The following is a 14,320-nucleotide window of genomic DNA, read 5'->3' on the forward strand; positions in this document are numbered from 1 at the left end:
ATCGAGATGAGAATCAAAATCACCCGAGCGCTGTTATGGGCAAAGGATTAACACAGCCGAGATTCCAAATGCTATATACGTGGATAAATCTCACTGCTAACATCATTTTATGGCTGTTGAACTGTCCAAATAAATGCATGCACTCGCATTGCGCGGGATTGAGCATTGCTACAGTTACGACGGTTGGACGGCTACTACTACGTACTATTCTAGGAGAACCTCCGAGAGCTGGAAGAGGAGAAGCAAAAGGCATCGTCGAGTATGTGCAAGCGGACTTGGATAAGCTGCAGCAGGTTTCCCCCTGGGAAGAGGAACCACATATGACGTCTTCAGCTTGCTAACGTCCCACCACCTCGCCAACCTGCCCCAGCCCGTCGAGGGTATTGCGGAGAGCCTCAAGTCGGGCGGGAAGATGGTATGCGAGATCGAGCACCCAAAAACCATGGCGCCGACGCACCAGTCGCAGCGCGACTTTTACAGAGCGGCGCCGGTCACCGCCAATAAGAAGACGGAGCCGGGGATCGGGAGCCGGAGCAGCGGTTCTGGTGGCTGGAGAGGTTGTCACCGCGAGAGCGCCCGGGTCAAGTCCTGGCTAGGGGCCGACGACATCAGGAAGGCTCACCATACCGTGACCATGAAAGTACCCACGTCAATCTCTCCTGGGTAGTGGCTGGGGTTCCGTCCTAGCAAGGAGGATCTGAGGGGAGGCCGGAGTGAAAGACGGAGATCGAGAGGCCTTTGTTTCTTCTCTGCTCTACTCATGGTTGCGCGGGAGACAGTGCTCTCCTGAGACTGGATGAAATATGACACCATTGTAATTCCAATTACCTCATGCCCACTTGTTCCCATATTGGGTCATGAGTCAATCTGCGTTCATACACACATCCATCCCATGTTTTGATGCTTTCAATTGACCAGATGACTGGTTCTTGGCACTGGTGGTACTGGGAAATAAAGATTGTGTACGTAGGTGCATCAGCCAGCCATGGCTCCATGGGTGAAGACGATTGCTTCTCATTACCATCTCTACTTACCTCATTCCCGAACATCCATGGAAAGGCGAAACAGTTTGAGAAGGCGGCGGAATGTTGGATAAAAACATGTGATACAGAATGATCCGGGGAAAATGGACTGCCGGGTTCCGTGGCTACCTGGCTACCCATTTTAGGTAACTTCGCGCCCTGGGGTGGGAACCAGGATGCTTCCACTCCCTTGGAGGCCTAGTGGCAGATCTACGTACCGTGCGTCACTCATCTCGGGGGCTGATAGATCAAACCGCCATTTCTGCTCATCAATGCACCTTTCAACCACTCGACTGTGCCCTTTCAGCCCGCATAGAGCGCATGCGAAGCGTCTTGTCCACTTGTATTAGATCCCAGCCCGAAGCATAGCGGAGTTGCTGCCTTGTCCCTCTGCTTCTGCGCCTGTCTGCCGCTTGGCAGCTCCATCAAAAAGCGTCAGCGATAAGCCCTGAACCTAGAGCTTGGTACCTACCATACTACTGCCGTAGCTCGTCAATTGCGGACCTCAGGGTACCTTGTCGTGCCTTGCCTTGCCTTGCCTTGCCTAACTGACGGACGACGTGAGCGAACTGCCCGAACGAACTTGAACCAACCTACCTACTCACCTACCGACCCGGCTCTTCGACTACCGCAACCGACACTTCCAAATCCGCCCGCCCGCCAGCCAGCCTTGCCATCGAAACGCCAGGGCCCCAGCGACAGCCCGAAGCTGGGAGAATATGGTAGAGAGTCCTCTCGCATCATCAGGACAAATTGCCTGAATGCAACCCTTGAACCCCCTTCCTGGCCGCCTTCTTCCGACCGGGCAACCCCATTGTCGGCCAGTGCTCGCCCGTCCACCACTATATCATCCTCGTCCCGACTGCCGAGTTCCTTCTTACCTCCCGCGAGACCGAGGCTGGATCGCCGACTGCAGAGGTTATTGCGTCTGAAGATTTCCTCGGAAGCCATGTGCTCAAGATCCCCAGCAGCGCGGCCACAGCGGGAGGGAAAGATGCCGGTGTGGGCAACTTGCGCGAGCTGAGAGGCAAGGCGCGCCAATACAACACCGTAAATGGGAGGAGCGTCGTCATTAAGGATGCCTTCGTCTACAGCAACAAAGGTTTGTATGGTTCTTCCGGCATGCGACACTACTCGACCGTAGCCCCCTCGCCGCCCAACCCTGACTGATTCGATGCTCGCAGGATTTCGAACGCTTGCTCAAGCCCAGATTCTTGGCGATATAATATGGTACGCTGACGCTCTCGAACCGAGACAATGGCTCATCTACTACATCTCCCGACCGTTGGTGGGGACATGGGAGGAGATTCCAATTCCGAAAGCCATCTTCATAGAGGGCATGGCGAAGCAAATACTGGCTCATACCAAGGAGCTCGCCGCCATCGAGAACGGAGAACCCAGCCTGCCGAGGAAGAAAGAAGTCAAGAGCTTCCATGACCTCCTGAACCACTTCCCCGCTATCGCACGACAGATGCAGCCCGGCCTTGAGAAGCTCTTCCGCGAGTTCACCACCGTCTTTGAGCGGCCTCTGCCCCCGCCGCCCTCCGCTTCCCACATTCCCGATCCTATGCCGGACGGTCCCATCACCACCGCCATGAAGAGGGCCCGGTCGAACAGCGTATCCGTGCGGAGGCAGAGTGTCCAGAGTCTTAATGGGGCTGAAGATGATCAGATGGCTGGAAGTTTCTTTTCCGAAGAAGATGAGGATGTTATGAGAGCCTCGTTAGAGACGGCTGTGACCACAGCAATCGATCTTTTCCAAAACGTTGATAAGCAGCAACTGTCAATGTTGGGTGCCACCACGGAGCTTACGGGGCCCTTAGTTGAGCGTCTCATCGAACGATATGTGGCCGAAAATGTCCACAACTTCATATGGACACGATTAGCAGCCATGCGTCGCCATGAGGATCTAGAGTTGGAAGCCAAGATCCGCCAAATGGAGCATATCGACATTTCACAACTTGGTCTGGCCATAGAGGGCGGCTTACCAGAGAAGCATCTGCTTGTAGTCAGTATTGGCCGAGCCGTGGAAGAATTCGGAAAGATGACTACCGCCTTATGCCCGCAAGAAATGATGGAGCTACTGCTGTCCACAATGAAGTCTGTTACAAACCTAACCGAACAGGCACGGCCAGAGATCAACGGTACTTCAGCAGCAGAAAAGCCGCCCCTTACTATCAACGCCGACACACTTGTATCATTGCTTCTTTTCGTGGTTATCAGGGCCGGTGTCAAGAATCTCCAGGCACGGTTAAATTACATTCGTCATTTCATTTTTATCGATGATGTCGAAAGCGGGGAAATGGGATATGCCGTGAGCACCTTTGAAGCTGTCCTGTCTTACCTTCAACGAGATTCTAGCGGCCTCAGACGTGCGAGTCGCCGCAATAAAGCTCTTTGGGACGCGACATCGAAAGGCGAACTAGGGGAACTGAAGAGAATCATGGACCCGGACGCTGATGCAGTCGAAGATGACATAGAGGATGAGGTCGAGCGATCGCCAGTCTCGAGCCGGGCTCCTTCTGTGAGTTGGAGTATGGTCAACGGCTCCTCTAGGAGGTCTTCTGGCACCTATACTATGTCAGAGCCATACTCCAAAGGATCTGGACTCAGCCATGTGTTCCCTTTTCAGACCGATGGGACTACAGAGGTGCAAAGTCCACTCCGAAAACGTGTCAAAAAGGTCTCGATGGATGTTCGGAGTATGTCCAGCGGATCAGAGTACTCATATCGATCCAGAGCTACCAGTATCGTGACAACAGGTAGTGGCCTTGAGGGTGACACATCTGCTGCTCGCCTTTGCCAAACGCAGGATTCCTTTGGGGAGTCTGTGCCAATGATGGCAATTCAGAACACACAACCTGAGACCTTGAGATATCTTCTGTCGCTGAAAGATTTCTACCCGCCGGAGATGATTTTGCAGGACGTCAACAATTCAAACACTACACTTCTGAGCGCTGCCGTCCAGCTTGGTCATACCGAACTGATCGACATCATACTGGACTTTATCAATAACTCGGTTGGCTCTGCGCAAGTCAAGAAGTATCTAGCGCTACAGGACAATATGGGACGGAGCATCGCGCATTACTTATTCCACGCACCATATCTGATCCGGCGCATCGGCAAGTTACTACCTTGGAGGCAAAAAGACAAAAACGGTCTGACGCCGCTCTTTGCATTATGCAGATCGTACGACCATGTAGATTACTACGCCATGGTAGAAGCTGGGCTGGAAGCGGCCACCGAAGCGCAAGGCGACGGGCAACCACTACATTTGGATGACCACGTGGACTCTAAAGGCAACACGTTGTTGCATATTGTGCACGACGCGCTGCTGATTATGAAGATTCTACACCATTGCGATGTGGATGTCAACGCTACCAACGAGAAGAGGTTCACGGCGCTCATGGTAGCTAGCAAGTATGGCCGTTTTGATGTTGTTCGCTCGCTTTACGGAGACCCGCGTGTCGATGTTGCGGCCAAAGAGCTACGTGGTTTGACAGCCGTCGAATTGGCAAAAGACGACGAGGTACGGAATAGGATCGATGATCTGACTCTGTTCTCGATGCCTTCAGGCGACGATGCTCGCGTGACAGGCGTAGTCCGGTCTTTCTTCGTCGAGGATGCTACTATCCGCCTCGTAATCAAGTCCGGGGCTCCCAACAATGACAATAGCTTCACCGTGACGACTTGTCGGCGGTCTATGGCCGATTTTGACCGGCTGGCTCACCTACTTTCAATTGAGAACCCAGCATCCTGGATTCCCAACCCTGCCGGTCAACGCTCACCTTTCCAGATACCCAGCAAACCATCTCGCGCAGTGCTCAAAGATATCCAAACACGTACAGACTGGTTCCTCAAGATCCTCCTTGCGCATCCTACCTTTGCGACGCATGAGATGCTTTGGGAATTCTTCCTGGTTCCAGATCTGCAGGCTGAAATGATGGAGCAACGCAGTAGGCTAAAGGCCGAGACAAGGGCGGAGAAGGTCCGTGAAGAGATGGAACCACTGGAAGATATGCGAGAGGTCGAACAATTTGTCGACCATGCGCGGGATATGGTCCGAAGTGTCAACTATTCGACGAAGAGCGTTGCGAGACGATCCAATGCGCTGAGCGTTGTTGCTACTGGTAAGTTTAGTCTATCCCCCCTATATTGAAACCCAAGCTGAACCTCGAGTGATAGACCTTTACGATGCTACAGCGCTACTGTCAAAACAAGTCTCCAACCTGGCATTCTTACCGCCGACGTATATTTCATCCTTTGAAACTTATACACGCAACCTTCAACCACAAGCGTCATTGCCTTCCACTACCCTACATTCTTCACTCTTAGCACTCCAGTCTACTATTGCTGCAATGCTGGCGGCCCTCGCGCGCCCTCCACAGCTTGTATCACAGATCGTTTCTACTCGAAAAAGCATTGAGCGCTCATACAACTCACTTTCACGATCTACACGATGGCCACTAGGCTTGCTAGATGAGACCCGCCAACGGATGAACGAAGAGAAGGAGGAACGCGCCAAAGAAAAGGTGAAGGAGGTAGAGGAGCTAGGCAGGGAGCTCCGATACACCCAACAAGTCGTGGCAGGGGAGCTTGCGGGCTGGCAAGAGATGCACGAAAAGATGGCCAGGCGAGCAATCCGGGAGTACGCCAGAGGCATGGTGGTCCAAGAGAGATGCAGACTCGAGGGGCTACGGAGGGCGCTGAGGAGGCTAAAGGAGGTCGATCCAGGCCCAGTGGAAGTGGAGCATCCTGCCGCTACTCAGGTTGACGGCGTCGTGGATGAACTCGAGATGATCAAGGCGAGGCAAGGAGGACATGCCGATAATGAGGAGGTCCAGGCAGTCAGAGCAGCCTCGGCTACCCAGGAAGACGTGCCGGGTGGCGAGCCCCTCATTCCCATGGAGAACGGTAGCAGCCAAGGGGCGCCAGCCTCCTCAAGTGAGGGTGGCGAGTCCAGTGCCATGGGTGCTGCTGGAGGGGCTACCTTAAATGCTACGCTATAGACGCATGTCGGATTGCCGTTGTCATTACGATCAGACGGATAGAATAGACGCGTAGACAACGCGACTTGGACATGACCCATTTGAATAGAGCAGCCATCCGGCTCACCTTCACATGAGCAAGAGAGCCCCCAGCGTTGCGTGCCAGTACCGAAGGGCCACATCTACAAGCCTAGGCCCTCTACTACAGGAAGCGAGGCGGTTTGGTGGCGAGCTTCCAGACTGAATGGAGGTCGTCGAGTAACGTTATCCTGCGAGCGAAACGAGGGTGGGACGACGCGGCAGCCATCCACCACGAAGCTACTACACACACATGCACGCATAGCCAGTTGGAGGCAGCCCAGAAGGGCTTTATCAATTCTCCGAAGCGTGAGATCAGCTCTTCAGAAGTGGCAGTGTCGGTACTTTGGTTTCGGAGTAGGTCGAGTAATGGGCCATGCCATCACCAGACACATAACATAAGCCCGAGCTGTTCCGATGAGGTCGGGCCAGATCACACAAGACAAGAAAGATCACCGCTACTTCGATCCAGTCCATATAGCTGATGTGTCCAGGGAAAGTATCCTGAAAAGCCGGCGGAAACTAACACCATCTATCTGGATGGTTTGGCCCCCTGCATACGAGTTGTAGTGAACGACGTGGCTTCCCAGCCACTTGAGTTTTGGATTTGGGATCAGTCCCGGACGGGATGATGTTTGTGTTGAGCCAGACTCGAGCCGGCGTATTTCTCCGCCCCCGATTATATGTGAGTTGTATACTAGGAACATGGGTAATGCATATTGTGATAGTAGATGGACTAGTCAGTGAGTCATTCTTCCTGGTCGCAATATGCAGAACCGACCCCCGAAAGACGATCATGACGATGCGCTGGTTGTTGGCCATAGCTCCCGACAGAGCGAACCCTGGTAAGGATACATATGTATCCACCGACGGGTAGAAAACCAGTCATACTTGCATGCAGCCTAAGGCCACGAGCAGCTCAGGAGAGAGCCTCTAGAGCCGGGATGGGAAACCTGAAACAGACAAACAAAAATGTTTCAAGAAGTCTGATGGGCCTTCCCGCCAATCCGGGAGTGGACAGGCGAGCTAAAATGCTAAGGAAACGACTCCAAGGCTTCCAGGCCAATCGACCCGAAATCAACACGCTCGCGACGGTGGGGTGGACGGGGTCCGACCTCCCGATTGGGCTGAAGTCAAGCTCGCGCCGCATGGGATGTGGGCGCGTGCTGATGTGCCAATCAGATCTCGCCAAGGGGGGACATGGGGGACGCTCACTGTGCTTTTTCGCTCGACCTTCGCGCCTCACTCGAGCTCTATCTTCACGTGGTGGCTAGTGTTGTGTGGTAGCTACTCAGTGAAGGAAGGATAGGGCGAAAGATTTTACGCGCCCGCGAAGAGAGAGCGAGTGCGGCTGTGTAAAGGAATATTCGCGCGCGCGGTTGCACACATACCTCTCATACACGCACACACCGGTGGCATGGAGATGGTGAGATGACGAACAAATATCAGAGGGGCTGGCTGGCCCCGGACCCCGGAAGCTGTCACGGGTCTGTTCGGTATAGCACTTGGAACCGCCCAGCAGCAGCTGACCCAGGACCGCAACCCGTGCCCTCGCCCGCCCTCGCCTTATGAGACAAGCGCTCGCTGACAAGAACCGGCCGGGCGCAATCTTACACACACAGCTGCTGCTTCAGGGCGATTGTCGCAGGGAACCTCTAGGCGCTGTAGCAGCCGATCTCCCCCAATTTCCACCATTTTATGCACCGGAATTGCTGAGCTTGGTAGAGGAAGGCCGATCGGTCCAGTTTTTTTGCTTATGCTCACATTGTGTCTCGTAGCCGCTGACTGGCTAACCGCGCGGGCGGCTACACGCAGCGCAAATTCGCATTCTCTCCTCTCTGCACTGTCGCTCGCCGGCCGGACCCTCTGGGGCAGTCTCATTTCCGTAGGCGCCTACTTTTTACCTATGTACTGACCCCCAAAGCTTAAGCGGGCGACAAAAATAGTAGCGGGCAGTCGATGATGCGTTCTGCAATGAAATCGATTGTCGGAGTGAAGCGGCAAATCACCCGCAAGCTTCACATACCGTTATCGAATGGACGTAGTAGGTAGTAGTCAGCAGGCCACGCACAGGCAGTGCCAGCTTCAATACTACGACTAGACGAGAACTTTGACTGGTAGTATTGGCGCTTGAAGGAATACTACGGTACCGCGCAACGCAATGCAGACATAAGTCAATAATGAATGGCTTCCGTGGTCGAGCAGGTGCATGCACAAAAGCACTGCTGCCCAAGTCACGCTAGCCATTGTCCTGTCAGGAAGGGCGACGGTGTCGCGAGGTTGTTCTGGTTCGTCGCGACAACACCCTTCCTCCGACACGGGCACGCATCGCATCGCCGCGCATCGCATCGCATCGCGACGTGGACGAGTGTCCGGCGATGGATGGACGTGTCGAATTGGAGTTTAGCTCAAGTCACCCACGTTACCGGCTCTGTGTGTGTGTGTGTATCCCCCCACAGCGCGTTTGGCGGACCATGATGCTAGGATGCTTTTCATCCATGAATCCCATCCCACAAAAAAACAAAAAAGCAACTAGGAAAACGAGGCTAATGCAGCCGTGACCCGCCATGTGTTGCTATTTTGTGAGTCATAGACGCCAGTCCCTCTGGCTAGCTGCATGGAACGATGCAGGCTTTTCTGCAAGGTCTGCATTGAGCGATGGGATTGGCGACCGCTATTACCGACCTGGATGGGGTTCATACTGTATTGCGGTATTGGCAGTAGGGGAATCAAGCCTGGCACCTGGAAAAGGCTCTGAATCCTGTGCCAACCCGGCGAATCCACCGAGTGCGCCAGTTCGACCTCGGACGGTGCTGGCCTCTGGCGTCTCTGGCCTCTGATAGGCTGCTTGTCTCTGATGGCCGGACAGGGGTCGCCAACGACTATCAACGGCAAACGGGGAACGACGATGTACTGTCGCTTGCTGCACGGCTTCCGCCCTGGTCGCAGGGAGCCAGACCGTCTATACCAGGTCGGAATACGCCCAAGATCTATCCATCTGCCGCCTGCGTGGCATGTACTCATGCTATATGGCTCCACTCTACCTAATCTTTGCTTTCTGTAGGTGTAGGTGAAGGATGAGAACCCGCTCACCAACCTCAACCCAGCCCAATGCTAGGCCGGCCTCCCGTCTGGACCAAGAAACCCATCCACAAAACGGGTTCGGCCTCTTGCATACGCACACACTTGAAGAAAGGCGAAGAAAAAACACGAGCCGAATGGGCTTGTATCTTTCCCTTCTCCACGTTTCAGAAATGCGGTATTCATGTACAGTCTCTCGTGGCCCGGGTGGGCTGATGATGGCCTATGCCTCGCGAGGATAAGAGGACCGACTTCCTCCCTCTCAACCTGTCGTTCCCTTTTCGTCCATATGCTCTCTCCATCCAACTGCTCCAGTCCAATACAATTCTTTCCTATTTGCTCCTTGCCGTCTCTTGTTTGAAACTTGTTACTAGATCTCCATAAAGAGGTTGGCCGCCAGTTACGTGACCCTGGATATCCCTCTTCTTGCTTCACAGCAGCTTACACACACAAAAACATATCTCGTCATCGTCTCGTACATATCTTGCTTCACAGCATCAACGATAACAACAGCAACGACAAAAACAAAACAAAGCAAACAAGAAACACTCACGCCGGAGCTGGTCTCCAACCCCCTGTTTCCAATATCTACGATAATCCAAATCCACTGCTGTCCTAGCTAGACGGCAGCCCATCCACATCTCTCGACATGGCTTCGTAAGTATCCCAGTCCCACTATTTCCACCCTCACTTACACGGAGGATGATGATTGGACTAACACCACATCCACCCACAGTCTGGCAGCAGACATGTCTTTTGACTTCCAAGACTTCACATACCCATCCTGCGAGCCGGCCACCCCGCCGAGCTTCTCTTTGACCCGTCTCTGCTCGAGATCCCCTTCCATCCCGGGCATGCTCGCTCAAGCTCGTATGGCTCCTTCTACTCCACCATCGAGTCGTCGCCCTCCGACTCCGTCAGCACCCGCGTCACCACGCCGTCGAGGTCTCCTCCTCCCATCCGCCAACATGGCCCCGTCTTGTTGCCCAAGATCCGATCTCAAGATCAAGCCATTGAGAACCCTCCTAAGCGTGTCAAGACCACGCCGACGCCCATTTCCAAGTCCAAGTCCAGGCGCCAGGCGGGCTCCCGTCCGTCTCATGCTCGTAGCTACACCAACCCTGAGACTCTGAACCACTTCGCCAACTCTTACTTCGCTCCCCCTGCTGAGGAGCAGAACCAATTCTCCCAGTCGCTCATGTGCTCTCCAGTAATCTTTCCCCAGGATGACATGCACTCCCGCCGCGCGTCTTCTTGTAGCCTCGATGGCCCCGCGCTTGAGAAGTATGGTTTCCCCACCTACCGCCAGATGCCATCCTATGTGCCGTCGGCCCCTCAGCCCCAGGTTGAGCAGTTCATGTATGCTCCCCAGTACACGCCCCGCGCGCCGTCACCCCTCAGCATAGCATCCACCCCCGAGCCTGTCCAGTCCACAACTCTCATGAACTACCTCACCACCTCCAACCCGGCCCCGTCCTTGGTGCGCACAATCTCGTTCCCTCTGAGGGATCCCAACACCAAGCACTTCTGGTGGGATGCAAGACAGATCCGCCCCTGGAGCTCCTTCAATGCCTCCATCATCCTGTCTCTGCCTAGTGCCTCGGCTCTCCTTAACTGCCCTGTCCCTTCGCCTCTTCTGTCTCAGCCTTCAACTTCGGCGAGAAACCCGGAGACAGAAGCCGCCCTCCATGGCATCTACAGCGCTTACTACCTGCCTAAGCTCAACGCGGCGCTCTCAATCTCCTCGCAGCGCCCTCTGCAGTTCTCCGTCCCTTCTACCAAGTCAATGTCCCCCAACACAGACCACATCTTCGTTGCCAACGTGGCCGGAGAGTCTTCAAGCGCCGCCACCATCTTCGGCGGCAAGCCCACTGCTCGCGTGGTCGGCTTGGTCAAGAGCTTTGACCGCTTTAACACGGGCATGCGCGTCGAGGGCAACATCAAGCGCGTCGAGTACCTGCGCGGGCTCGCGCATCTGCACCACACTATGCGCGAGCACGGCTGCCGCTATGGCTTCATCCTCACCGAGATCGAGCTCGTCATTGTGCGCAACGGCAGCGAGAGCGTCCCCACTTCGGCTACCTCGAGGTCACCAGCGTTCAGCTGGCGGCCACGGGCGCCAATGACGAGAACAGCGAGGAGGGCGAGCAGAAGCTGACTGCCTGCCTCGCTCTGTGGGGCCTGTGCATGATGGCCAACGATGAGCCTGCCCCCGGCCAGGCTTCCTGGAAGTCCGAGATTGGCGCGCCGGCCGAGGGCACGCGCCGCAAGGCCCTGCCCAAGGACGACTGGATGCCGCAGCCCCAGCTTGCCGAGAAGCGCGAAGCCAAGCGGGCTCGCGGCTGGGTGTTCCCCGAGGACCCCGTGGGACGCAAGGAACTAGGCAAGCGCGGTGTGCGATACGGTGGCTGTTAAGGGGAGCGTGACTTGGTCGGCTTGAGGAAAGAAGAAGAAGACCTAGGCTGGTTCCCAGGTCTTTTTACTCACATTTTTAGATTAAGGGATAATGACTGGGCATATGGGTTACGACGAGATTTTATGATGATGACGGGAAACGATGATGGGCTTGATGAAAATAAGGGGTTGGTGTTTTAGGGATTTGTCATTGGACTGGAGCATTCATTATCAGATCCAACCGCAGATCACGATGGTTACAACATCAGAGCTTACTTATTTTTTAATGATACACTCATTCTTGATATTACATACATATGCATGCGTTCCTACAAATCGGTTCTGTTCTTGTTGTGTGAAGTTTCGAAGACGTCCGCTGCGGTCTCACTCGCCCCCCAACATCAGTATCGAGTCATCTCTTTTCAGAACTCCCGCATGTCTTCAGGCAGACCTATCTACTGAGCCGCACTTCTTCATCGCAATGTACTAGACTCGGTTTCTACGAAACCTGACATGCATCCAGGAGTATCACAGAGAGCTTAAGGAAGCATTCGACTTGTGAAAAGTTTGCGCGGCAGTATGTTATTTGATTACAAAAGCCTCAATACCCCCTCGATGACGATATCGCAACTCTCGCTCTATTATGCGTACTGTACATATCAATAGTAATCTAGTGTCATGTACATGAGGTATATCTCACTGGATATAATTGCCTGACTGGGCAAAACGTCTCGCCAATCGTTTTACGGAAAATGTCAAAAGCAGTTTTCGCGTCGAGGGGGTTTGATAGATGAGACGGGTTATCTTGCCTCATCAACTACTTAAGGCAGGAAAGTATTTTCAGGAATAGAATAGGTTCGAATCGGCTGCCAAGCTGTCTACCATGGACACGAGACCAGTATGCCAGTGTTGCTACTCTGGAACGGGACCAAGTGTAGACAAGTAGTCACCCAGAGTCAATTGGTTGATGTGAGCTTGACATGCATAGAGCTGTATACTCTAGGGTAAACAACAGACAAGCTACTAAAGCTACTATAATTCCATGTCAGCCTCCTCCGGTCATCTCTCATATGCCCCTCTTTGGTGTGTCATTCATGCTCCTCTATCCTGTGTCCTACATGCCTTTTTGCAGCTTGTCCTATATGCTTGTCAGCAATAAAATCATGTAAGTAGATTTCTTCGTTGAAACATGCCTGACAACAGTCGGCCATTGATGTCCGTCGTGAAATCGGTACTCGAGGAGCGAGAGGGGTGCGGTAGTCCTTCCGTCACCTGGCTGGACTGTTCGTTCCAGGAACCCGAGGCGCTCGTACAAGTTGTGGATGGCTGTCTCGGGTTGGGTCCAGGCCTGGATTCTCATACTGTGCAACTCGACATGCAAGCAACGCATGACGATTGACACGAACGGAGTGATCAAGCCTCTGCATCGGTATTCCCTCGCCACCACCAGGTCGATCAATTCGGCAGTCTTCGTCCTCGAGTTCACGTCTGCCAAGACCTCGAGTGAAGCCACAGGAATGTTGTCGCGAGGATGGGCGATGATAAAGAGGAGGAACTCGCGGAGGGTGGGAGGGGGTTGCTGCAGTACGTCGTTCATGGATCGCCACCTTCCCAAATTTTTCGGGAGAGTGTGGTGGTAGTAGAAGCCGGCTCCCAAACAGAAAGCATAATTCCATGGACGAGACCTGTCCGTCCGATTATCCTCCATGCCCTGTACCAACAGCCTGGTGAGGCTGCTGCTGTAACACTGCAGCTCTTCCTCGGTTCGAATCAAGAGGACAAGCATGCCATTCGGTAATGGCTGCCCGACTTGAGCAACCATGGCGTGATTGAAGAGGTGGGAAAGATACTGGACTGTGGGAGGCCAAGAAGAAGTTGTGTCTGGTTTGCAGGATATTGTAACAGCGGTTCTGTATGTTCCAAGAAGTGAATGGGCCAAGATACGAGTGTTGGAAGTGAACTTCTGGAGATGTAGAAATGGTGGTTGAGCCAGACAAGACAGAATCTATTGAGCCCGCGCGATTACCATAGGTAAGGTAGGAGGTGTATAGATGAAGAATTGGGGGCAACTGCATTGGAAACAGCTTGTACAGTACCTTCCTCAGTCGTTACTGAGTGCTGTGATGAGTTCAGCCTTCCCTACCTTCCCTGCTTCAGCATTACCGACAGCCTGAAAGAGAACTTTGGAAGCGTCTCTTTCTGCAGAGGGGATGGCACGTCGCTGCAGCTTCAACCCGAGGAAGTCACCGCACTCTGCCATGCGGCAGAACAGCCATGTTGACGCTCCTCCGCACCGATAGCTTGTTTCACTTGTTCGTTGGTCCTCTATTCTCTTGATGGAGAGAGCGCGTTCTCGTCAGGTGACGCCGTATTGTACTGGTCAGGGATGGTTTAGTCCCCTTGGAATATCGCTTTCGAACGCTTGCTTCACTTGGTGTATGGTCTTACTGGATAAACCAGCAAATACACCATTCACGGGAGGCGCGATACGAAAAGCAGCAGTTTCGTCATCAAGGGGATATCCCATGTGGGGAGGCACGGAACGACTTCCTTTTGTGTTCTCCACCTGGCCTCAGATCGAAGGCTGCCATTGCAGTTGAAATTCCATACTGGTAACGTGTATGCAATATCGAGGCAGGCGCGTTTCAAGGCATGTTGGGACGCCCCGCGAGTGCATCCGGAGATTATGACGGCCAACCCCTCATCCCGGATCAGCATTGCCAACATCACCCGGTGATAGGAATTAAGACGGGTAAA

At 53.8% G+C, this 14,320-nt stretch overlaps 3 protein-coding genes across 3 annotated transcripts; 2 read left to right on the forward strand and 1 right to left on the reverse strand.

Moving 5' to 3' along the window:
- Positions 1 to 442: 442 nt before the first annotated feature.
- On the forward strand, positions 443 to 6,031 carry PG997_006564 (uncharacterized protein; the record flags this gene model as incomplete). The annotated part of the gene is made up of 4 exons (XM_066810879.1): positions 443 to 640; positions 1,848 to 2,124; positions 2,207 to 5,152; positions 5,208 to 6,031. 4 exons carry the CDS (start codon positions 443 to 445, stop codon positions 6,029 to 6,031), a joined length of 4,245 nt encoding a protein of 1,414 aa, XP_066669802.1.
- Positions 6,032 to 9,818: 3,787 nt separating this feature from the next.
- Positions 9,819 to 11,584, forward strand: PG997_006565 (uncharacterized protein; the record flags this gene model as incomplete). Its single annotated transcript, XM_066810880.1, is given in 3 exon segments — positions 9,819 to 9,826; positions 9,938 to 11,213; positions 11,228 to 11,584. The coding sequence occupies 3 exon segments, from the start codon at positions 9,819 to 9,821 to the stop codon at positions 11,582 to 11,584; spliced, it is 1,641 nt and encodes a 546-aa protein (XP_066669803.1).
- A 1,093-nt stretch (positions 11,585 to 12,677) lies between these two features.
- On the reverse strand, positions 12,678 to 13,385 carry PG997_006566 (uncharacterized protein; the record flags this gene model as incomplete). Its single annotated transcript, XM_066810881.1, has 2 exons — positions 12,678 to 12,701; positions 12,753 to 13,385. 2 exons carry the CDS (start codon positions 13,383 to 13,385, stop codon positions 12,678 to 12,680), a joined length of 657 nt encoding a protein of 218 aa, XP_066669804.1.
- Positions 13,386 to 14,320: the final 935 nt, after the last annotated feature.

This window comes from Apiospora hydei, assembly GCF_038363865.1.
Source record: "Apiospora hydei strain CBS 114990 chromosome Unknown utg000005l_segment0_segment0, whole genome shotgun sequence".
Classification (NCBI taxonomy): domain Eukaryota; kingdom Fungi; phylum Ascomycota; class Sordariomycetes; order Amphisphaeriales; family Apiosporaceae; genus Apiospora; species Apiospora hydei.